A 25552-nucleotide genomic window follows, 5' to 3' on the forward strand; every position below is an offset into this window, starting at 1 on the left:
TATACTCTGATCGAGTGCAATTAATTACATTCTCATTTTGCCTTTAATTTTTTCAAACGCTTCAATTGACAAAGAACAGAGAAATTCAAATTGCACTGGTTTGACCAATGAAAACTAATTTTTATTATAATGTTGGTAACATTTAAAGTAGTGCGTTTAATTTTTTGGCATTTTAAGAAACGTTTTACGACAGACTTGGGTGATTCAACTGATATGATATTTACCTTACCGAAAAAAGCTTCATTTGGGAAATGTAACTCGGCGGAAAGTTGTGAATGTATTCATTACTGAATTGAGAAACTGATGAATTTCTCTAAGACGCCATTTTCATCATAAACTGTCAAACCACCTCAAGGTTGGTCTGTCAAACAAATAATTTTCGAGGTAAACAATAATATTTATGAAAAAAAAGAATGATTTTGAGTTAATATCAGTTCATTAAATCCAATTTCGTTCGTTTTCCGTCATTCTGCAACATATACCAGTACTTGGTGATTTTTATCTTTTTTTTAGGTCAAGTACTCATTACCAATATGGGTATCCTTGCTAGCAACTCTAGTATGGCTTTTGTCAGGGACAGAATGTGAAGAATATACTGCAGTTTCCGAGGGATCATGCAAGGATCCACAAAAATACCTATCACTGATCTCAATGTGCATATTACTTGTAAAATATGTAATGGCTATTTCGTAGATGCGACTACAATAATCGAATGCTTGCACACATGTGAGTCTCTGGTTAAACTGTTTATTGCTTATCAGAATCATATTTCAGTTTATATATCACACTTTCTTCTCAAACACCTGGACAGAAATTTAATGATTCATTAATCTTTGAGATGTTATCCCCTGTGTATTATAATCCATTCCAATTCCTTCATTGGATTCTCTTGGATTTTACAGTTTAAAATATCATATTTCACTACAAATAAACTACACCTCTACAAACAATCTCAACTTATAGAGGTGTGTACTATCTTTGTAAAGGTCTTATTTTTCAGTGATCCCAAAAGTCAAAACTTGAAGCTTTGGGTTACTTTCTTAGATACAGACACTCGGAAGTCAAAAGATCAAGAGTCGAAAAATCATTTCCATTATTCTTCACAAAAAATGTTCAAATTTCATTAAAATTTTCTCTTTTTCACCAAATTACATCATAGGTTTATTAAAGTGAATGACACTTTTTGAAGGGACTCTTGCATTTATTCTGTTGGCAGTGTTACAAAATCAAACTAAAATTAAAGTATTTTTGTCAAAAGTATAGGACTATCGAAAATATAAGAAAAGCCACTATTCCATAATTGATTCCATTTTTGTAGTTTATATAGTGTTTTATTTGAAAGAGGGATGAATTGATAATAAAGTATCATTCACACAATAAAAAAAAAAACTTTGAAAAAGTTGATCTTTTTGTTTTCTAAGGCAGAACTAAGGAATTTTTTCAACCTGGCAATATGATTGCCATTTCTTGACTTTTACTTATTGTGAAACAAATAATCAAAACTTGAATGAAGAGACAATATCATTCAGAGCATACTTCCAAAATAGGGTTATTTTGATGAAAAAGAAGTGTTTTATTCTGTTGAAACATTTGAAATGGGTGAATAAAGGTCCACGATATTGAACATAGAAGGAGATGTCATTTTAAGAGTTTTAATTACTAGAAGTGAGTTGCTGTTGATTATATGAGAAATACCTACTGAGTATTAAAATCAATTGAAAGAAAATTAGTAACATTTTTCAAAAAATCAGAGGTAGCTGTAATAATAACCACTCAATGTTCTGTCATTACAATGTATAGTACTTAAGAACTAATTAGTTTTATGTTTTTCAACCAGTCACAATATACTTTATAGTCCTAAGATTTTATTATTGACAAAGTCTAAATATAGAATAAACGTAGAAGTATAGATTATATTGCACTTTATAAATTGCTTGTAACGTGCTGAAGTTTTGTCTTATATTCATTTCAGTTTGTCGAAGTTGCATTGTTAAATACTTAGAGAAGAATAAGTACTGTCCAGTTTGCGATGTGCAAGTTCACAAAACAAAGCCATTACTCAACATCAGGCCGGATAAAACTATACAAGACCTCGTCTACAAATTGGTTCCGAGATTATTTCAAAGTGAGTACCTGGAAGACATCATGAATTGAATATTAATTATATGCCTGTGTTGCTTTCGTCGATAAATTCATTTTGCAGCTGGTAACAGGAAATCCTATGTTGAATGTTTTCCTGTTCTGTCAGTAATTTTTTTTCAATATAATAATATAAGAATTTGTAGAGTATGATATTTCTGCATGAAGTATTGATGGATTTCATTATCATATATGTGTTTTCAAGTATCAAAGTTGATAGCGTGGTTTGACTTGAATAATTTACCATCAAAATCATGACAGTAGGGCCAACATTAAAATAAATCATTGATTTAAATTAAGTCATATCAAAAACATCGTTTTGGAATACAACGGTTGTTTTTTCTTCAGATGAAATGCAGAAGAGACGAGCATTTTATGACAGTCACCCTGAATCCAAACCTTCAAGTTTGGAACAGTGTGGAGAGGCGACGTACCAGCATCTTCTAACTCCGGAAGAAACTATTTGTTTGACATTGGCATACCACGGATCCGAAGATAGGCCTAGGTACTGACAGTAATAATAATAAAGTGTTCATGTTTATCTGCCATTCCTGAGATCGTCGACAGTTTAATGATCGTCAGATCATTTCAGATTTCATTAAGGCATTCAAGCAATCCTCATTATGTACTCCAGCAACTTCTCAAGAAGTTCTGTGATACGTCATTACTTTAATAAATAAGGCACCTGGTATCTAGAATATGGATTGGGTGTAAATCAGTAATATAGAAATCAAATCTATGTGTAAAAAAATGAGCTGGTGTTGACCTCATCTGGTGTAGACTTATTTATCTCATTTATTTTAAAACTACCACCATTAAAAAATCTGGCTTGTCATTCTTGATTTTGAAGTTGCTGGAGAAATAAAAGTAAATATGCACTTCAGCTGCTGTCATTTTAGTTTATTTTCCGAATATCAGACTACATTTTTTGAGAACTTCTTATAAGCTTCAAATTAGGAAAGGTAATTCTATTCAAGGATGAAGGGAACACCAGCTCTTTTTTTTAAACACTGATTCTCACTTTATTGAAGGACCCAGAGAGATTTTTGTATTGTATTCACTATTGCTTTTATTGGTAATCGATCTTTATACCTTGTATTATAGCAATATTCATTATTTTTTTTTTACTTTTGATTTTAATCACGTTAATTTCTCTTACATCCATTTTATTACTTTCCTTAAAACAAAATTAGGTTTTTATTTACTGAGCAGCATTTAAAAAAATAAAGTTTTCAAATGATATTTGAGCTGCTCCCAATAAATTTGATCATTTTTTCCTCTACCGAACATTAACCAACTGATTATTAACAAAATTTTGACAGATATTTGCGGTGTCCGGCAGCTGTATCCATGGCACATTTGAAAAAATTAATCTGGGCAAAATATGACCTTTCAGAAGACCATCGGGTCGATATCTTTTACAATCAAGATTGCCTTAACCCTTCATTAACTTTAATGGATGTAGCATATATTTATTTGTGGAAGAGGGTAAGCTGGATGTTGACATTTATTCAGTATTTTACAATTTATTTTTTTATTCAGAAAGGGCCCATAGAGCTCACATATAGGATATATGAGCGGGCTTCGAAAAAACCAAAACTGGATCCAGAATATGTGGAAGCAACTCAGATGAACAATAATAATAATTGGAAGGAAGTGCAGTTACGTATCAGCGAAAATGGAGAAATGTCCATAACCGGAATTCAGGACAGTGCTCTCAGTCCGTCTCTGATGGAAATTGTAAATAGCGAACTAAAGTACAAAAATGGTGCGGCACCTGAAGAGTCGAAGCCTTCGAACAAGATCACAGGAAAGAAGGAGTTGCCTGCCCTGAAGTATATCGGTAAAGGTATGATTTGAGATCTAATTTAATCATCTCTGGCGTGAAAATCCATTACTTATTCAAGTAACGCTTTATTGTTACATTTTCACTGAACAGTTTACAAAACCGCGAAAAGAGAGTAAAATTTACTTTTGTCTAACTTTTCTGAACTAACTCTGGTAATGTTGAATGGGCTTGTTTCATGATTTTTGGTTTATAGTTCACTTGATAGAAATTTTAAAGTGAAAAACAGTGCACTTTGTTTAATCTCTCTAAGTACCTCAATCTCTACAACTGCAATTTATTATAAAAAAAAAACGATTCCTACATACATACCTCTTTCTAATATAGCTACTAAATTCAAGCTTTATAGGCTCGCTTGGGTAATCTGTTGAATCTTCCAAAACTTAAGAGGAAGTTTGAAAGAGGTCAAGTATAGACAGAATTGATTGTACTCGAACTGATCCAACTGAGGTAATAATACCATTAGTTATATGATAAAATTTAATACTTGAAGTTGAAATAAAAAACTGTCATCAAATTCAATATTTATGGTCACTTTTTAAATGATTTCTATGAGGTCTTGGAAGAGTAGAAGGATTGTAGTGTTCTTTTCATTACTTTCACCCATTTTTTTTTTTCCATCATTTTATCATTTGGGAACCTAAACTCATTATATGAAATAACTCACTTATAAACCAATGCGCTTTCTGTTTTCTTGTGCCTTTCCGCACAATTAAAATCAGCACAAGAATGCACTATATCAATAATCGAATATATCTCTAAAACACTTTCAAAACATACACAAACTAAACTCGATGAAAAAACTGATTTTTCCTACGCGAGCTGTCAGCTAAGAAAAAGTTGAAACTCAAAGTTGCAAAAACAAGCAGAATGGATCTGATATGACATATATTTTCAATGCCGAATAAACCAATAAATTGTGATATGGGTACTCCATTTTCCTGAGAAAATGAACGATCAATTAAAATTTTCTGTAATTATTCATTAATTTTTTTTAAGAATAAATCCAGCAAACAAATAAATATACAATAATAAGATCGCTCGAATCCACGAATTAAGCATAAAAATGGACAATAATATTTGCCTCGATAACTGATATAGTACAAGTTATATCTGAATATGATTCTAAAAAGAATTGAACGAGCTCTATTTTCGAATGGTTTTCGAATGCTCATGAACCCTAATAAAATAAATCAATTATGCATTCATGCCACCCACCAAAAATAAGAAATTCAACGATACTGGTATATTAGCCATATTGTCAGCCAGCGCCCTCTGTAGTGTATGCAACAATGTGCGACAATCGTATTTTTGTTAAAATAATTTCAAAATGAATGTTGAGCCTAGTTTCGTTAAAGCTGACTCCCGACAACTTACCAAGAGTCGATTTTGAAATGATCGATGAATTTTACATGAAAAATTTGCAATACTTTGGTCCCTTTTATTAATATGACATTCATTTCAGACTTTGTCTTTTATCGTAGGATGGAAAGTTTTTATTTAATTTTTATTTTATCTCGGCCAAGGAGCAGTATGGTGACTGAAAAGAGAAGCAAAAATATGTACTGAAAAAATATTTTTCGGAATGTAAACTAATGACACGGAATATGCAGCAAAATAGGCAACCGTCAAGACCTACCTTTTACAAAAAAACGTTCTTTAATTAGATAATTGTAACAGTTGTATTCACACCGAGTTGATAACAATAACAACAAAAATGGCATCAGTCAAATTGGATCATCAGATCTGTGATTGGATATGAAAAACCAATACACTTGGCAACTCCGCTCGAGACACCATTAATTTTATTGGTCAACAGACACGCGGCCAATTTAAATTGTTGCTTTTCGAATTATTCTTTTTTCTGCAAATATAAAGAGATTTGGGGACCGATTAGGCTTGATAAGTATAATATACCCCTAACTCGATCAGTCTATAAGCAAACCAGTATCATTTTCCATAGCATGAAATAAGCCCATTAACTAGCCTTACACATTCATTAATTGTTTTACAAAAATAAATTCAATTTTCACATTTTCTTTGTCAATATGGAATGTCCACTCCCTTGACTAAATTAAATTTTATTTGTATGAAAGTTCAAAGAATTTATTATTTGTCTCATTCACTTATAATGTTCCAGGTAATTCTTCAACAACATCGAGCACAACGACTTCTACTGCGCCCACCACAGTTACAAACATTGAAACCACCACTAAGGACATCCCTCCAAAATTGAAAATTGACTATAAATCAATCACTTTGGTACCTCCAAATACCTCTGGCATTTTTAATTCATGTGTCTCAACTGTATCTGATTCGATACATATGAACATTGCAATATCTACGCCATTGAGTGTGTGCGCCACTTTTTCATCTGCAGCGACAACTACAGTGTACAGCACCATCAACAGTTCGAAGTGCAGCACCAAAAGTGAAGAATTAATATCTTCCGCTTCATCGCTGCCCTCGGAGATGAGCTCCAAACAAGGGGCCATAGAGGAAAAGCTGAAACCCAGTTCGCCGCCTACTGCAAATGACGGTACTTGTGATAAAAATTTGAAAAGAAAAAACATAGCGGTAGTGGATACCGAACCCCCTGCTAAGCAGCCAAAACAGACTATTCTCAATCACTCGTTGGGGCTTCAAAATCTCTCAAACAATCACCCGTTGAAGAAACATTCAAAGTTGAACAGGAATGGAGAAAATGTCAAAGAAGGGACATTGACGAAGGCAATCACCTCAGAAAGCGAACTACTCTCTTCAGTAACGAATCTGTTTACAACAACTACAAGTGAGACTACTGTTTCAAAAGCAAATTTGATGAACAAAAGTGGTATGTTTGCGCTGTCGCAATCAAGCAAATCTGAAACTCCTGTTTCGTTGGCTAAATCTCCTGTGCAGACTCTGAAACCTTCAACAGTTTCTGCGAAATCCCCTTTAGCAAGTTATGGGAGTGTGAAACCACCTTGTTATATGCCCAAATCGAGCTATAATCCTATAATAAATGTTCCGAAGCCTGTGACCAGCAACAGTATCAATCAGTAAGTATCACAAGAATTGTAGAACTCTTCAGCTTTTATATTAATTCAAATATGTCAAGCGACCTTCTTTTTAATAAATAAAAAGTTTTAAAATTAGCAATATTTGATAAGGACGAAAGTAATGGCCCAGGTTTTATATTCCATGTCACAACAAATAAAAAAAATGAAATTTCGTTACTAATATTTGATTTTTTCGTATTGTCGTTTGAAGAACAAAAAATAATAAAAAACCAAACGACCGAAGCTAATAAAAAATTAGTAGTTTAATTTCATTTTTCAATTATTGTGACTAATGACGTTGACATAAATCATGATTGTCAACAACGAAATATAAAACTGGGCCGTCTTTTCTATCCTTACCGAATATCATTCATCACACCAATGAAGAATCTCTTCAAAAATATGTATAGTATTGTCTATGTTTGAGTTTTGTTTATCATTTGAAAGTCATTTGCTATTTTTATTGTATTCATTTTCCATTTAGTTTTCTTCATATTTAGTTGAAGTAATTTCGTGAACAAATAATCTGATAACTGTCACTTATAACAAATACATAGAGTATCTTAGAAAAATCGTGCGTAGTAAATAAAACACTTATTCGATGTGATTTATTCATCTTTGAAATTTTATTTCGAAATTTAGTTTTTCTTTAATAAATTTGAAACCTGGCAAAAACTTTATTTCTAATGTTATTCTGTTTCATTTTTGAAAGTAAAATTCAACCTTTCAAATATTTGCACACATTTTTTTCAGCAGTAATAACTGCAGATCACAACAAGATGGAATTGCCAGTAGTTCATTATCTCCTGGAAAAAGTGATGGCTCCAAACCTGCTACCACTAGTAGTTCTCAACCACAACAACAAATCAGCATTCAGAACAGCAACAGCAAGCTCAGCATAAAAACAAAACCCAGCAGTCCGATTGGTTATAAAACGTTGAGGGACCCTCCAAAAAGTTGGAACTCTCAGATTTCTAAAGCCAACTTGACAAAATCTAGTCCTGAGCCAAAATATTCTGATTTGAAGAATGTTCGTCCTGCGAAATTTTTCAAAATGAGGAATAATATGCCTAGATACCTAGGTGAGTATTACTTGAAATTTTATTTTTCAGTTAATAGATATGTTTTTGACGTATCGGCCTCCAGTTTCTTTCTCTATTAGAGTTCATTTCAACTCTTATTGACTGGTCATTTTTTGTCCTGCATATCCAACTAATTGTTAACTTTTTTGTATGTACCTCTTGGTGATGGAGATAATTAGCTTGTAAAGTACAAATTGGGTTGTGTTTGTGTTGAATTTTGTGACATTTGTTCACTAAAAAGCTACTGTCAAAAAACATTGTTTCCTAACTTTTTTTATATATATTTCATACATGTGTTGGTTATTTTTTTTAAATTTCCTGTATGAACATGTATCTTTCTTTGCATTTGTTGAAGATTTTATTATTATTATCAATACTGGTCAGTTCTTAGATGGTGATTCTGTTCCATTAGTATAAATGACATACACTTTGATAAATAAACCGCTAACCTATGAAGCTCTTTAAATTTAACATTTTTTTGTAAGAAAGAGGTCTCATAGTACATTGCTTAAACAGTAATGATGAAATTTTTCGCTAGAAAACGGACAAGTGATAAAATATCTATAATAAAAAAATGAAAGTAGCCTTTTGATATTCTGAAATTACACTAGAAGAATATTTTCACAAGGTTGAGTCAAGGTTGGGATCCGAAAAAAGTATTTCAAAAACATTGGTGTTTGCAGTTATAGAGCCATCAATATAACCTTCGGCTACTGTTGATGATCTCCAACTCCCTTGCCTTTTCAACGTGGGTATATCTGCCCCAGATTCTACTAATAATGTAGCACAACTTCTGCGGAAACAATGACCAGTAAATTCGTGTGGGTTTAGTAATTTTGAAAGTTGTTGAATGTTCCACTACAAAAAGTGAGTGTAATTTTTTATCGTGTCAGGAAGAGTAATAAATAATTTTCTACCCATATCTTCAATTTCATCTTTTCCCACTCCGTCACTTCTATGTGCTCCGACTATGCCAAAAATTGAACCACAATATATCTGTACAGTTTTCTGGAATTTGTAGTTGACAAATTATATTCTTCCTCTTTTGCCGAATCTTTAATTTGGGGAGGAGTTGAAATTTCTTTCCATTATTTTAGAGAATATAAAAATTTTGTTAGGAGCTCTCAACACACATTAATCTCCTCTCCAAACCATTTATTTACAAGATAAAAGTCCAACAAAACTTATAACATACAGTTAGAATAAATATAAAAAATGGTGGTGAGCTATATCTATTAAAGCTAGCTAGCTGTGGCAGTAAATCTGTTATTTATCTTTGTGGTTGAGGAAATAATAATAATATCTTTCTTTATTCGTCTTGAGAAACACAAGGTTTATAGACATGTCAAAACAAATGGCGCAATCAAAATCAGGCTATATACATCTTAAGATTCCACAATCAACGGTGGTCATGAATTGAGAAAAAAAAATACGTAGACATACTCATTAAAACAAATCAACATACTCATTAAAACAAATTACATTACATTATTGAATTTGAGAATTAAATGGTAATCATAAGGTTGAAAAAAATTATATTGAGATCATCAAGAATATCAAGATCGTTAAGAAGTTCAGTACAAACATTTGATTTAAATTACAATACACATACATATTAGTCAACTGGGAACACACCTATTATTTAGGTGTCCACATTAAAGGCATCTCTATTCAATTGGACACTTCCATAAAATTCATTGATATCATACAGAGGATTTTCAGTTAAAAAAAACTTCAGAGAGTACTTGAATCTATTGAATGACAAATAGCGAAAGTCTAGTGGCAGAGTATTGTATAGCTTAAGGCCAATATTGTCAGTCCTTTTCAGTCTATTTGCTTGCATGACGATGTCTGATTTATTTCTAGTATCATGATGGTGTATGTCTGTACGATAGGTATAATTCTTTATATTTAGTCGATAAATGTGTGTCAATGTAAACCCCTAAAAATTTAACTGCAGTTTTATCAGCTTGGTTTGAGTTTCTTGTTTTAAAAGTTAGTACTTCTGTTTTTTGTTCATTTAAAATCAATTCATTTGATCCAAACCAAGATCGTGCTTTGTCCAGGATATTATTTAGGGTATGTTGGGGAGTTTTAAGTTTGTCCACTGCTCTGCTCAAGGTTGCATCATCCCCATACATGGTAGTCTTAATATCTGATGAATTCAAGAAATGTGGTAGATCATTAATATATAAAAGAAAGAGAAGTGGTCCTAATATGGAGCCCTGAGGAACTCCTCTTATATTTAAGTAAATTTAATTTAATATAATCATATCATACAAAAGCACTGTAACAATAGGATTCTCAAAATCAATATACAATTTTTATACAATTTATACAATTGAAAATGATAATACAATAAATATGATATGATATATATACACATATACATATATATATATATATATATATATATATATATATATATATATATATATATATATATATATATATATATACCATACCTTTTTACTAGGAAATATACTATACATTTTATAGTTCAGCAAGTTAATCGAAGATTTGGTTAGCTATACTAATTTCTGATTACATTACTGAGTTTGGCACCTAAGTGATTGAACACTTGTATTGTGCAACTCTATTATATATGCGGATTTCAAATAAGTCTTGTAACAAAATGGCTTAGGAATAATATTAAAACATAATGAAAACTTCATAAGCGTATGTCAGCAAAGAAGTGTAAATGTTGCATTAATTTATTTATTCAGTATTTTTAGAAAGGTGTAATAATTATGAAAAATATATTTTTTTGATAGAACACTGAATTTCTTGAAATTTTTTTTTCTTTTATACTGGATGGAAGAAGGTTGAATGCTTTAGGTAAAGTATATATTAAACATCTATGAACAATATTTTTGTTGCAGTTGGGAATTCTTAAGTGATGGTTTGTAGTACTTCTGGTTGTATAGTTATGTGAAGGATGGTTCTGATATTGCTTGTATTTGTAGGCATGTATACATAGGCTATGAAAATATAGAGATCTTATGTCACCAACGTCTTCATTATAAAGTAGTGTTGTCTGATAACGTTTTGTTTTCCTATATATAATTTTTAATATATAATTTTGAATGACATTTAGTTTTTGTAGAGCATTTTTGTACATTCCTCCCCATACTAGAATACCATAACGAAAGAGTGATTCGGCCAGTGATTTGTAAATTATTCAAAGGAGATTTTTAGAGAGGATCTCTCGTAGTTCATAAAATTTATATATAAGCTTCCTCACTTTATTTGTTAGATAGTCAATATGGTTACTCCATTTTAAGTTTTTATCTATTATAACCCCTAAGTACTTGATTTCTTTCAACTCTGTGATTTCCTCTTTGATGTTCTTAATTTTTATACTACTGAAGGAGGGTCTATTAACATCTGTTGTTGAGAATGAAATATAGTGTGTTTTCTTGACATTCAGGGATAATTGGTACTTATCCAACCAGTTTTTGGCAATTTCCATATCTCTTTGCAGAAAATCTTTTGTCTCAGTCCATGTATTGCCATTAAACAACATGACGTTATCATCCGCATATGATATTACTTTTGCATTTGTTGGTGAAGATAAGAATGCGTTGATATATGTTAAAAAGAGAATAGGTCCAAGTACTGTGCCCTGAGGTACTTCTATTTTTATCGTTCTTGGATCACTTAAGGTGTCATTCAGTTTAACTATTTGTGTTCTATCTGAGAGATAACTGCGAAAGACATTCAATACTGTCCCACGTACTCCATAACATTCCAGTATATGGAGGAGCTTTTCATGATTCACAGTATCAAATGCTTTCGCTAAATCAAGAAACACTGCGATACATTTCTTATTAGCATCTAATTTTTCAGTTACTTCTGTTATGACCGAGCACATTGCATCAGTGGTAGACTTACCATTTCTAAATCCAAACTGCTGTCGGTGGATTATATCGTTTGAGTCTAGAAAGTTTATTAACCGATCTTCCAAACATTTTTCAAATAATTTTCCAAAATTATTGATAACACTAATGGGTCTGTAGTTACATATATCAGTTTTATCCCCAGATTTATATATGGGTGATACAACTGATGATTTAAATTGCACTGGAACAATGTTTGTTTGGAATATGAGATTGAATATATGTACTAAAGGTGTGAGAATATGTAAATGAATTTTTTTTAATATATCAGTTTTGATTCCATCAATGCCTGGTGAACTACTATTTTTTAAAGAAGAAATGTGTTTGATTAATTCATTTTCTGTTACTGGAGTTAGAAACATGCTATTTGTATTAGTCAATATATTTTCAGTAATGTCAGAATCACCTGTGATATTTTTATGCATATCAAGTCCAATATTAATAAAATAATTGTTACAAAAGTCTGCCATTATTTTTTTATCACTAATAAAATCTCCATTTTCATCAGTAAGTTTAATATTATTTTCTTTCACTGTCTTTGTGTTTGTAGCGTCTGCGATTAAATTGTAAATTTTTTTCATATTATTTTTACAGTCATGGATATATTTACGGTAATATTCATTTTTAGATGTTTTCAATAGTTTATTCAGTTTATTTCTGTAAGATTTGTATTCCTGCTCTAATTCAGGAGAAAAATTGTTCAGTAGCCTCATTTTCAATTTGTCCCTGTTTTTAATAGATGTGATAAGTCCTTCTGTTATCCAGGGTTTAATTTTAATTCCTTTTTTTGAGTACTCGAGGGGGATTTTTGAATTTACTAGGTATTCATTTAATGTATTCTTAAAGAGATCAGTTACTTTCTGAGCCTCGTTAACTAATAAGATATTTTGCCAATTCTCTTCTTTGATAGAGGATATCAATTTATTTATATTGATTTTAGTATTTCCTATTTTCCTTCTCACTTTTTGCAATATTTAGTAGTATTGGATAGTGATCTGTGATAAAACATTTAAGAATGTATGTATTATCAATTTCATTTTTTGACTACGAGATTCTCCGCATTCTACCACTTGAAATCTCTCAGTCAAGTATGATTCTATCTAACTATTAATTATTTGTTATTATCTATGTATCTATATTTCTTCATACTTATAACTATTTTTGTATATGCTGTGTGTAATGGAACTGGATCTGTTCATTACAATATTTATATTTCTCAAATCATAAAGGCGATTGACACTCTTAGGCAACCATTTCGTATATTAATCTTGTTTTTATTTTGTTTCCATTCAAGGCAATCCAGCATCTGGTGTGAAGCCGATGTACCAGCTGCATGTTAATCCCGAAAAAGAGAAGAATAAGGAAGCAACTAAAACAGAAAAAAGCGAAATCAAAAAGCATTCTATAGTCAAGATCGACCCGAAGACATTGAGGCCCGTTTCAGAAAAAGCACCTGAGATGACGAGTCTGAGTAACCAGAGCTCCAATAATCAGAATTTATCTAACCGCAGTCTTCCCAATCAGAATTATTCGAATCAAAGTTTGAATAGTTCTTTGGCAATGCATGGTATACAAAACGACCTCAAAATCAATACCAGTTCAGTATCTATTTTCAGTCCGTTGAAGCTTCAAAGCTCGCCGAAAAACGAAAGGAAATCTCCTAAGAGTCCTCACTCGCCTAAGCCTAAGACCACTAGCTCTCCTACAGGAACCAAAAGGGAAAAGGTGAGAACTTTCAAGTACATATTAATCGATCTGGTGATAGTCACAGTAAGTTGAATGGTCTATTTTTAACAATTTGATCAAAGTTAACCGAACACAATTTTAATTTGATACACTAGAGAGAATACTAAATTTTTTACTGCACGCTTGATTTCATAGCGTTTCTTGAAACTCATGATAAGAACTATTATCCATAGTTTGAAGAATTCTAAGAGATTTGGTGTCGGCAGTGGAATATGGCAAATAAATGAAATCTTCTCAAAATTATTACTCGTTCATTCTTAATAAAATATGTCACATATTGGATTCTTTCAATGTCAAAAATTCTGGATGTATACTAAAACCAATAATGATTGAGATTAGAAGTAAGCCCAGTTGACAGCAAATCGGGGGCGTGCTTATTAATTTTTGAGAGGGTTAAGAATTAAAGAATAATTCTTAGTACAATTAGTTAAAATATTCAAACACATTTTTTATTTATTTCATTAAAACTTTGCAATATCGTAATTTACCTAATCGTTGTAGTCATTAGGTGGGCCTTATGAAAACGGAGTAATAATCGTGGTAATTATAGTAGGTACCAAATAAATTAATAATATTAATAAAAATGACAATATATATATATATATATATATATATATATATATATATATATATATATATATATATATATAACTTTTTTTCACTAGTGTGTTGCAGCAATTGATAAGTGAACTCTTTATAACTATTCTCAAGCTTTCGAGTAACTTAAACTCATCGTCAGGGGTACTAGAAAATACAAATTACAAATTTTTGATAATAGAATATAATATAAATGTAAATGTACAAATTTTCGTCTAATCTTCAACCTCAGATTCGTCACTGTTGCTACCGCATCAAAGTGAATTATGATTGGTTCAATATTGTGTTCAATACGGTTGTCTACGTCTCACATTTTTTGCTCCTCTTTTAAAACATGCTGCATGCATTTCTCCCAGTCTTCTGCAGAAACAGTTCGAATAGCTTCTTGTAGGTGATGTTGCACGTCCACTAATTTAAATGTTCTGTTTTCTCGTGCCACATATCCTTTTACTTGCACCCAGATTAATTCTATTGGGTTTAATTCGCAGTGGTATGGTGGTAACCTTAAAACTGTAATTCCACGACTTAACGCCATTTCATCCACTGCGACTTTTTTATATTTGTCTGTGTGTAATTTTGTTAGCTGAAGTAGTTCTGCCTTTAAACTATCTTTGTTATATTGGATGTTCTTATTAATTAACCATTCTTGAATTGCTGCTTTTTTCCATAATTGTTTCGGTAATGGTTCTAAATGTCGACTATTGTATGGGGCATTGTCCATGACGATGACAGACCCAGGTTCCACAAGTTGAATGATGCCTTCAAACCATTTTTCAAACACCTCCGCATTCATTTCTTCATGATAGTCGCCTGTTTTCTTAGATTTAAATATTAATTCACCATTTGGTAAAAATCCACTGTCGCTTCCTATATGCGTAACTATCAGACGACTACCTTTTCCAGATGGCTGTTTTAACCCAACTGACAAACCTTCAATAAAGGCTTGTCGTGCACTTGTTATATTACCATCCTGCCATACTTTTGTGACCGTATGTCCTTGGTTAACCCATGTCTCGTCCATGAAGTACAATTTTTTTTTGAGCTTCCGAAATTCGTCAATTTTTCTTAGATAGTTTCTTCTCCATGCTATTATTTCTTGACGTTCAATGAGAATGCTTTTCCTGTCAACTTTTCCGTACGTAAATTTCATTTCGTGTACAAGTTCCTAAAAGTTTCTTTACCCATTTTGGGACCAATTCATGATCGCTAAGTGCCTCCAGAACTGTTTGTAGTGTGGGCAGCTCATTTCTGAAAAAGAAACTGTGAATAGTTCTGCGTATACTGGTTTTGGCTTCTTCATCAACTGTGATTTTTTTTTGTCCGCTACTAGTTTTTGGCGTTTGTACGTCCCCATGAATTTCTGCTTCTCTTAGTATTTTGTAAATCGATGATTTTGGTACACCGGTATAATCAGAGCACATATCAACTAATTTATCTTTTGTAATTGTGGAAATTAATGATGTAGAAATGCCCGGTTGGTTATTCGGAGGTACACATGTAGAATTACAGCACATATGCACAAAGTCATCTTTTGGTGGCTGATGATCTCTTTCAAGACAGTGAAATACTCGCAGTACAATTTGTTTTTCTCTTACTGACCGAGACTCCGACCGTTTTACCTTTTTCGACGTGGAAGGCCCGACCATGTCTCCCATTTTTTGAGTAGTTTGAGAACGGTGCAGAAATATAATTATGTAACGCTCAAACACTTATTAGCACTATTATTTTCACCAGTTGTTATCACAACACGTCGATTGCTGACTAACTTAACTGTAAAACGTACAATTCGCGCTGTATAATTCACAAACCAATGATACGCTCATGGCTGCAAGTACATTAGTGAGGACTGTAACGATGAGATGGAAGTTACGGTAAAGTGACAAAGACAGAAATATCGTTGCGTACAGCGTTGCCACTAGTTGTAATAAATATCTAACACTATACAGAAAATAATGAATTTTAACTGATCAGTAATCAGGAAATGTATAAGTATTACTCATTACAAGCTCATTACTGATTTTTGTCATAAATAATACCTTTTAATCGTACTAGTATTGTGTATTATCTATAATTTGCCACAACCTACAACTCTACTGCTTACTATATTTTGATTCTGCTATAAACTGGTAACGTAAAATTTAGATATGACAACGCGCTTTACTCTCAATCATTATTGGTTTTACTATAGAGAGTTAATACTTAATTTTTTTTCGATTCCATAGCGTTTTGTGAAACTCATGATGAGAACTATTATCCATAGTTTGAAGAATTCCAAGAGAACTGGTGTCAGCAAATGAATGAAATCTTTTCAAAATGATTACTCATTTATTGTTAATGAAATATATGTTACATATTGGATTCTTCAATATGTTGACTTTCAATGTCAAAAATTCTGGATGTAGTTTAAGCTTAATGACGTTCTTTTGATTCCAGATGAATTTGAACTTCACGCCATCAAACCCTTTCATTCCTAACCTAACATCGACAACCTTAAGTCCGAATCAGTTCTTGTATCCAACGGCCCCTCCCGGATTTCCAGCATATGACCCCAGGGTGATGGCAGCATACCATAACATATGGTACGGGCAGAGGATGCCTTTCCCAACAGCTCCCCTACCCGGATTGAGTCTGGATCTGAATCAGCAGAGGAAGAATTTGGATATGCTGTCGTCGCCTACTAGTCCTAAAATGGGTGCCTTATCGCAGCAGATGCATAATAACCAGGTGAGAAGTCGCAAACATTATTGGTCCAATAAAAGAGAATCATTGTAAAAACTAATAATAATAATATATTTATTTCAAATAGGCATCCTGATATAACAAAAACATTTTAAAATTGGATAGACAAAGTCACAGTCCAACTTCATAACACTAAAATATGTATGATCGGAATTATCCAAGCTTTCAATAAATAGGAAAAATTACAATGTAAATTACAAATAATAGATTTATATGTTATTATAATATCAACGTTGATGTGGATGTTGTATATTCAAATGACTAATAAGTCCTTTTTTGAATGTCATAATAGATTCACTTTGTTTTATCTCAAGCCTGTAAATATGTTGGGTAAATATGTCATTTATCCAATACGATCCAATCCAATTCGATCAAACAGTTGAAAAATTGTTTAGATAGGTTTGGTTTACTAAATGTTTACTTTGCGAATGCATACTCCCACATTAGTTTCAACATAATGGCTTGGGGATGTGCAAAGGAATTTTCTAGAGTTTTCATCTCTCAAAAACGACTGATAACATTTATATTCAACCTGGGGTACCAAGAAAGTTGTAGACCCGTTTTCAAAAGAGAACGCTTGTTGACTGCACCTGTAATTTATATAATGAAATGTGTCATTTATGTGCACTGGAACCTTGATTTGTATATAACGAACTTGAGCATTCACGGTCGTGATACTCGATATGCTACTGCTCTGAGGGTCCCTTCACATAAGAGTGGTCATTTCAAAAAATCTCCATTATATAGTGCCATAAATTTTTATAACAGACTGCCACTTTCTATAAAGAGATTGAATTCTTCAACTTTGTTCAGTAAGAAAGTTAAAAACTTATTACTGGACAAATGTTACTACAGTCATAAGGAATATTTAGAAGATTCTTTCACAGAAGGATGATAAGATATATAATCGTTCTAAATTTTCACTTGCTGTTTTGAGTTTCAGTGTTCTGACTGGCGATTTTATCGTTTTTTTTTTTTTTAAATATGTGTGTACATGTTTGTAAATATATGTATATATGTAAATATATACATATGTATATTTATTTGACTACGGCAAGCAAAATTGCCACTTTTTTTTTTTATTCATTTTTTAATTAGCATTTTATATATCTATATGTACCTATACCTTTGTATATGCAAATATTAATTTTTATTCAAGCTTTGATCCCATAATTTTATTCATAAGTGACATACTGTTTTTTGTAAATAATCATTGACCTACCATATATACGCTATGTATCACAAATGGTGACTAAATATTATTATTATTATTATTATCTCTCATACACCAGAATCAGAACACTCTTCCCGATGTAGGTTTTACCAACCAGGTTGGTGTCAATAGCTACACTAATATAGGATAAAGAGAATAACATTTGTCTGATTTCTACTAAGTTTTTTATTTGTTATGACTGGTTTCAGTTTTGTGAACCACTCTCAAGTACTTGAGAATGGTTAACAAACAGAAACCGATCATAAATTAAAAACTTAGTATAAATCAGACACGTATAAATCACCAACGTGGTTGGTGAAACCTATGTCTTAAAGAGTATGAGAGAACTGTTTGTGAATAATTTATTTCACGCCAGAGATTTCGGTTCTTTCATGTCATTTATACTAAAATTGATTAATTTAAAGTTCATATAATTTTTTTATATTATGATAGGATAGTTTTTCATACCAGAATTGAATATTGATATAAAGGGGCTTCCTCTGGTACCTGAGGGAAATAGTTTTCTGTTAGTTGAAAAGTAGATAGTTTTTTCAGATATATGAATTCATTTTAGTTTTTGTCTAAATGACATTCTTGAAATTATCTTTCATTATCATAGTCAATCAATCAATGGAAAATGTCTTGGATAGATAGATAGATATATAGATATTTATTTAATCTCTTATGGTTGCTTTACAACATGAGATAAGTCACAGTACATGAAGAGGGAAAAATTCTCATTATATAAACATTAAGAAAAAACATCACAAACATTCTAGTCGTTACAAATTGATTAAGAATAAAATAAAAAATATTTAAATATAAATACATGTTAAAATACATTGAAACAAAACTGCCTAGTCGCTACGTTTTTTATACTCGTCTAATGAATAAAAGGCATGGCGGATGAGAAACTTTTTCAAAGATAGTTTAAAATGTTTCATATTCGTGATGAGTTTCAAGTCTTCAGGCAAAAAATTGAACAAATGTGCTCCAGAATATAGAGGGCTCTTTATATGTTGCTTTCTTTGCAAGTGGTGCAAATGGAAGTCATTCTTCTGTCTGGTATCATATTCATGGTAGTCACTGTTTCTATTCTTATTTTTAGCATTTTGATGGATATATATTAATAATTTGTAGAGATAGATAGATGTTAATGTTAGGATATTGTTTTTTGATACGTTGATACTTTTATAGTAACTCTAAAATTGTTTTTAGATTTCATCCAGACCTGCAACCACTACTTCAAACATATCTTCCATATCGCGCACCCATAATTTAATACCATCACCAAATACGTATAAACCGCCGACATCATCCAAGAAAAGTTCGAGAGATTCAAAGAGCGAGAAGAGTCTAGAAAATGCCGTTGAAAAGCTCACCCAGAATCGGCATAAAGCCATTGGGGCCAAGAACGAAATTTCAATCAGTTCTAACGTCCTCATCAACAGCGGAATTCATCAAAAAGAAAAAAGTGGAAGCAAACAAAAGGAGACTATAAAAGCCAGTAAGGATTCCACTCTGCAACAGAAAAGCGGGTCTGCAAATGAATCCGAGCAGAAAGTTAGGAATGAAGCGAATTCCTGTATTCCTGCTAGTTCTTCCTCAGCACCATCACAAATCAATGTACCTCAAACCCATCCCGCAAAAAATGATGCCGAGAGCAACGTCTCTAACTCTTCAGAGAAAAACTTCCCAAACAGCTCATCTGACAACATGACAAGCTCATCTATGAAAGATTCACCTAGAGCGATAAGTAATGACAACTGCACAAATATTTCTAAAACTTTCACCGCGAAACAAAACGAATCATCTTCTGAAAACAATCCTTCTGAAAACAAATCTTCAGTTTCTACGGAAAATAAGAAGTTTGATGAAGCCGTCGTTCCCGAACAGGTTCCTCTCGAAATTAAGTCAGAGATCAAGGTTGAGGTTTCTGAAATGTCGTCGAGCGGAGTTTCTACGAAGACTTCCTCCGATAGTACTGCAGTCAAAGACATAAGTGTAAGTGTAAATAAAATGCCATGTACATTCAAGGTAGATGAGAGAGTGATGGGATCAAATTTCAAGCAAAGCGTTAAAAATAATGATAGTCAATACAGTGAGGAGTTAGCAATGAAAGGAAATGGTTTATGTTGATTCATTGGACAGCAGGCTCGTTCGTTATTTGAGAGAGGGGAATTTAAAGTATTGGTCTTATGGATTGTCGAACGTTACTCTTGTGAAAGTTTACCGTCACAAGACACTTTGAGGTATTTTTTCTCAATATAAAGTTTTCATTTTTGTAACGTTGGATGTGTATAAGATCGGTCCTTTCTTGTGAATAGAACCCTATTCAATAAAAGGTATTTTTGGGGAAGGTGAAAAGACATACTCAAGTGAAAATTAGTTTGACTTCTTGATGAGTCTGATGGGAAATGATAATGGGTAGTCAGAAAAAACATTTCTGAAACAGTCTGTGTGGTATTGAAATCGAACGCAAACCCCTCGGTAAACTTTCGATATGTAGGCCCTTGTTGAATTTCATTTTTTTCAATATACCGTAATGTATTTTTGTCCACATATTATGCATTTGAAAGATGGTTAATCTTATCTACTTTCGGATTCCCAGTAATCCATCATGTGACTTCAAGTTCAACTGCCTGAAAGGCTAAAGTAAAGGTTACAGTCATTATCACACTAAAATGTCGACGGTTTGATAAGGGTATAAGGAATAAGAGTATTGTGAACCAATTCAGAGAATATTTTTTACCAGGGGTGAAAGGACTTTAAATTTAAGATCTGAATCAGCTATTTTCTCTCAATTCAAAAATCGATTCAAATCAGAATATTGAAATGTGTGCTAGGAATCACACGTTAAAATGTAAGAAGTCGTTAGTCCTTAGCTCTCACAAATTTCGACTTTTGAGAGAGATTTTTTTAAACAGATGTCGTGGAATCGGATGATACTTGATGAAAATTCACAACGTATTCAATCAACAAGTTATTGTGAGATTTTCATTGAACAGTTTTATAAAAACCAAACACGTGTTTCGCTATACAATAGTTCTTCAGGAGAGAGTATAGACACGTACATATTAATACATTTTTCTTACAAATTGAAAAAATTAATTTAACGGTCGAAACATCCACCACAAAAGAAAGCTAAGTGAAGAATTTTTTTTCGATTGCTTTTTGAATTAGTTGGCAAAATTTATGAGTATGAAAGGTTACTGACCAATTGGACTATTCAGTTGTTATCCCCCAGTAACTTTTCCGGGTAAACTTTTCAGTTTGCCATTTATTACTTCCCCATTGATTTTACTTTGTTCATTTTTTAGATTGTGGTTGGTTATATACCCAAAAAAAGTAATAAGTATGGAGTCTTCCACAAAACAATATTTGCAAAGTCATGTTAATTATTAAACACTATCATAAATTGATTCCAACAAGTCACCGAAGGCTTCATTACAATGTACATCACTATTCTCAAGGCTTTATTTCATATTTATCAACTTTCAATTTTTATATTCTTGTACACATCACACTGTTTTTTCACTATTGAGTATACTATTTTCGTAAAAGGTAATTATTCGCCTAAAAAATATTTGTACCCGTGTTTCATATTGAATGGAGACGAAACAATCAACTCTTATAATCTCAAACCTAAAAAATTGTGGGGAAAGGATGTTATTACTTCTGAAGATTTAAAAGCACTTTAAGTGATATAAAAATAAAATATTGACCTATTGGAAAATGAAAAGAAAATGTTATAAACTAAAAAAAAATATATTTTTCATTTTATACCAAGGATATATCTCGTAAAATTTTCTAGTCTCAAAAAGTTAAACTGTTTGTATACAGTGTGTAAGTACTAAAGAATCAAACTGTAGGTATGCTATTTTACAGGTTTTTTCCAGGGCTGAGACCCCAAAAATGAGTAATTTTTTGACACTATGTTCGAAAGTAGGTGTGATTGACCGGTTTTAGTGAACAAAAATATGTTGCAATAAAAAAATTTGAAATTTAGTGCAACCCCGTGTAAAGAAATTTTACTAACACTTCTTAAGATGACAAGCTCAGTTGATAACTCCAATAGCTAAAAGTCAAATCTTCCTTTTTTTCACCGAAAGTACTTCATGATAGATACCAGTTTGCTTTGTTAATCAAATCTAAAGTCATTTATCGGGTATTTATATTTTTTTATTGACGTTTTTCGAAAAAGTGCCTGGGTCCTTACTTAAATAATTGTTTTTTGTACATTATTATGTAAAGTAGCAGCTATGAGGTGCCTTTTAAAGTTTTTTATTTGTAGATTCGTAGAACGAAACACCGTGTATAAAGTAAGAAATATTTTATTTCGGATATAAATACTCTGCTTTAATAGTAATACAAGGTTTATTTGTTATGTTTTTTGGATATAATAACAATTTTATTGTGCATATTTTTTGGGTTTAGTGTAACCTAAGTTATTTTTTATTTTGTAATGGTGGGCATTGTCCTTTTTTTACTATGAATATTTGATATTATCTTGCCAATTTTTTTACCTATTTTAATGCTTCAATCATGTATGTTCCATTAATTTACAAATAACTTCAATTGACTTGTGATGCACTTTTTGGAACCTCTGGTTTAGTAATGAATATTAAATACTGGAGTTTAATCCCAACACCAAACGTTATTTTTAACACCTCCACAGGAAGGTTAAACAGTTTATTCTTTCTCTTGAAGATGATCACTTGGTGATCGAAACGCGTGTCGAGGTGTTGAAAATAATGGTTTGATGTTGGGATTAAATTCCAGTAATATTCAACTTGAATTGAGATGAAAACAGAGTAGGATGTTTATGTGCCCTACACCCCTCCGTTATTTATTCCCAACTTATTTGGAATTCTTATTTAGTGATGACGATTTTTTATTTAGTATATTGTAAGCAATCAGTGTCGACTCACCAGAAGACTTATGACTTGGTATCTGTCTTACCTAATTCTGACATTATACTTCAGACTTGATATGTAGAAAAACAATCAGAAATTACTTAATAGTAGTTCTGACTTACAATCTTGGAAATTAGCACAAAAACTGGATCAGTGAGTAGGAATTCGAATTTCATTTCCAGTGAAAAAACTTTGTTAAAGTTCCTACTTAGTATCTTGGATTTTTTTTGATTTGAGGATTGTAGTCCTTTCAAATTGATGGTGATTTCAATTTTAATTGACCCCTTGAATTAATTTATCATCACAATTAGCATATTTTATACTTTTCATTAAAAAACAATACTAATAACTGAATTCAAAATAAAAACTTTCCGATGTGAATGTTTTGGATCATTTCTGAATGTTTGAATTTCTTTCCTTATTTAATTTAGTAAATGATTTCCAAGGATTGTTGATTTCGTGATTAGATCAAAAAAATAAAAATGGACAATGCTTTCCAAGTTGTACTTGAACATACCTATTGATTTTTTTATTTTAGGATATAAAAATAAGATCTTTTGGAAATATTGAATGTAAAGTGGAGATTTTATTACTGTACATTGTACATATGGAGCACAGATGATTTAATAAATATTATTTATAGTTTGTTGATTTTCTTGTATTCCAGTCCAGCTCTTAAAAAATATATATAAAGGTGCCTGATGTTTATTGGAAGCACTTTTCAAACTTCAGAGAATTCACTATTTGTCATTCTCCCTCTTGCCCCCTTTTCTTCTACTCTCTTCCTCTTCTTCCTCGCTCCATTACTCTCACCGGCTCTTGTTATGTCAGCCAACCTAGTTCAATTGAAAATGGGATGAGCTACGTTTATAACAAAACTTCGAGTATTCATAAATAGCATACGGATGCACCCCTGAAAACATTTCGAATAATAACTGACCATGTAGTTACTTATAGAGTGTTGATACGATAAATTTTTCCAAGATGCATAAAATATCTCTGGTGTTAACAAACAGAGGGTGCACCCCTTTCCCATTCAAAATATTTTGTCGAAGACTTTCAACAGCATGCTTGATAAAAAAATTAATAAAGAGATCCTATAAGTTTCAGCCTTTCATTCACAGAGGTGCTGAGTTCACTCAAAAGTAACACTGCTTGATAATGTCAAATTGGTACTTCAATTTTCAATGTTTTTACATTTGGAAATGAATTGATATGTTTGTTGCATTTGTTTGATTGATAAATTGAAGATCTGAATCAAATACGAGCTACAGTTTTCGATTGCACCAGCTATCAACATATATACAAACTTGGGTCAATCCCATCTCTCTCGTCAAGAGTTTATGACAAAACAAAAGCGGATTGGCTTAAACACCAAAAGGTTTCTATGCATCTTTGCTTTTTCTATCATTCCATTCCATATATTATACCGTTTCTATTGGTTGAAACAATCCATTGGAAAGGTTTTGAGGAATTTTAAAATTTGTGCGTTTCGTTGACTTTCTTCGGTGAAATCATGATTTCACTCCATTTACTGTTTCACTCTTCCACTGTGAAAAGAGTTGTTATATCCTATAAGTATCATATATACGTGAAGAACTCTTGGAATTGGCGAGTAAACGTAACCTAAACCTAAATAGTACATGGACTTGTGATACAATGTTTGGTGAAGTAATGTATATTACTGGAGTTTTATCCCAACACCAAACCGTTATATTAACACCTCGACACGTGTTTCGATCACCAAGTGATCATCTTCAAAAGAAAGATTGAACTGGCTTGAGTTTAACACCTCGACACATATTTCGATCACCAAGTGATCATCTTCAAAAGAAAAATTGAACTGGCTTAAGTTTAATCTTCTTCTTGAAGATGATCACTTGGTGATCGAAATATGTGTCGAGGTGTTAATATAACGGTTCGGTGTTGGAATAACACTTCAATAATATTCAGTACATGGAGTAGATATACGTTACTGGACATTTGTCTGAAGAAAGAAGATTACGGTCGAAAAAGTAAAAAATCGTAACCTTTCATTTCCTAAGTAATCGTCGGTTGAATAGAAGAATTCATAGAGAAAACACGATAGAAATGAGGCATGATTTGAATGTCTGAAACGGCAAAAAAAAACTTTTCACAAATAAGTAACTCAAAACATTCAGCTGTTTACCGTTTGACATTATCATTGGTTTAACTCACCAGCGTCCCCTGTGGTAGAAATGTTTTCTATTATTTGGCTAAGCAACTAGTAAGGCGTTCTGTGATCGGCAATAGACTGCCCCACCCCTTCTAATTTGAGTCATGTCTTCAATACAGCTGTGGCGCATGCGCTTA

At 32.1% G+C, this 25552-nt stretch overlaps 1 protein-coding gene and 1 long non-coding RNA gene across 3 annotated transcripts; one reads left to right on the forward strand and one right to left on the reverse strand.

Annotated features, from left to right (window-relative positions):
* The first annotated feature begins 141 nt into the window (after nt 1-141).
* LOC111504127 (uncharacterized) lies at nt 142-23863 on the forward strand. 2 transcript variants are annotated; one of them, XM_023158620.2, is made up of 11 exons: nt 142-384; nt 514-726; nt 1973-2125; nt 2488-2644; nt 3462-3627; nt 3682-3988; nt 6126-7026; nt 7780-8108; nt 13302-13732; nt 16784-17074; nt 19521-23863. In XM_023158620.2, the coding sequence occupies exons 2-11, from the start codon at nt 615-617 to the stop codon at nt 20439-20441; spliced, it is 3768 nt and encodes a 1255-aa protein (XP_023014388.2). In that variant the 5' UTR covers nt 142-384; nt 514-614; the 3' UTR covers nt 20442-23863. The 2 variants fall into 2 exon arrangements, with proteins under 2 accessions (XP_023014388.2, XP_023014389.2); XM_023158621.2 differs by having other exon boundaries at nt 7783-8108.
* On the reverse strand, nt 22913-25490 carry LOC141485549 (uncharacterized). The gene is made up of 2 exons (XR_012467307.1): nt 25418-25490; nt 22913-24131 (listed from the first exon to the last, which is right to left on the reverse strand). It is a non-coding gene; the product is annotated as an uncharacterized lncRNA (long non-coding RNA).
* Between the last annotated feature and the right edge of the window lie 62 nt (nt 25491-25552).

Source organism: Leptinotarsa decemlineata, unplaced genomic scaffold, assembly GCF_025532065.1.
Source record: "Leptinotarsa decemlineata unplaced genomic scaffold, Ldec_3_MD MMD2_P_RNA_scaffold_1, whole genome shotgun sequence".
In the NCBI taxonomy this organism is placed as follows: Eukaryota; Metazoa; Arthropoda; class Insecta; order Coleoptera; family Chrysomelidae; genus Leptinotarsa; species Leptinotarsa decemlineata.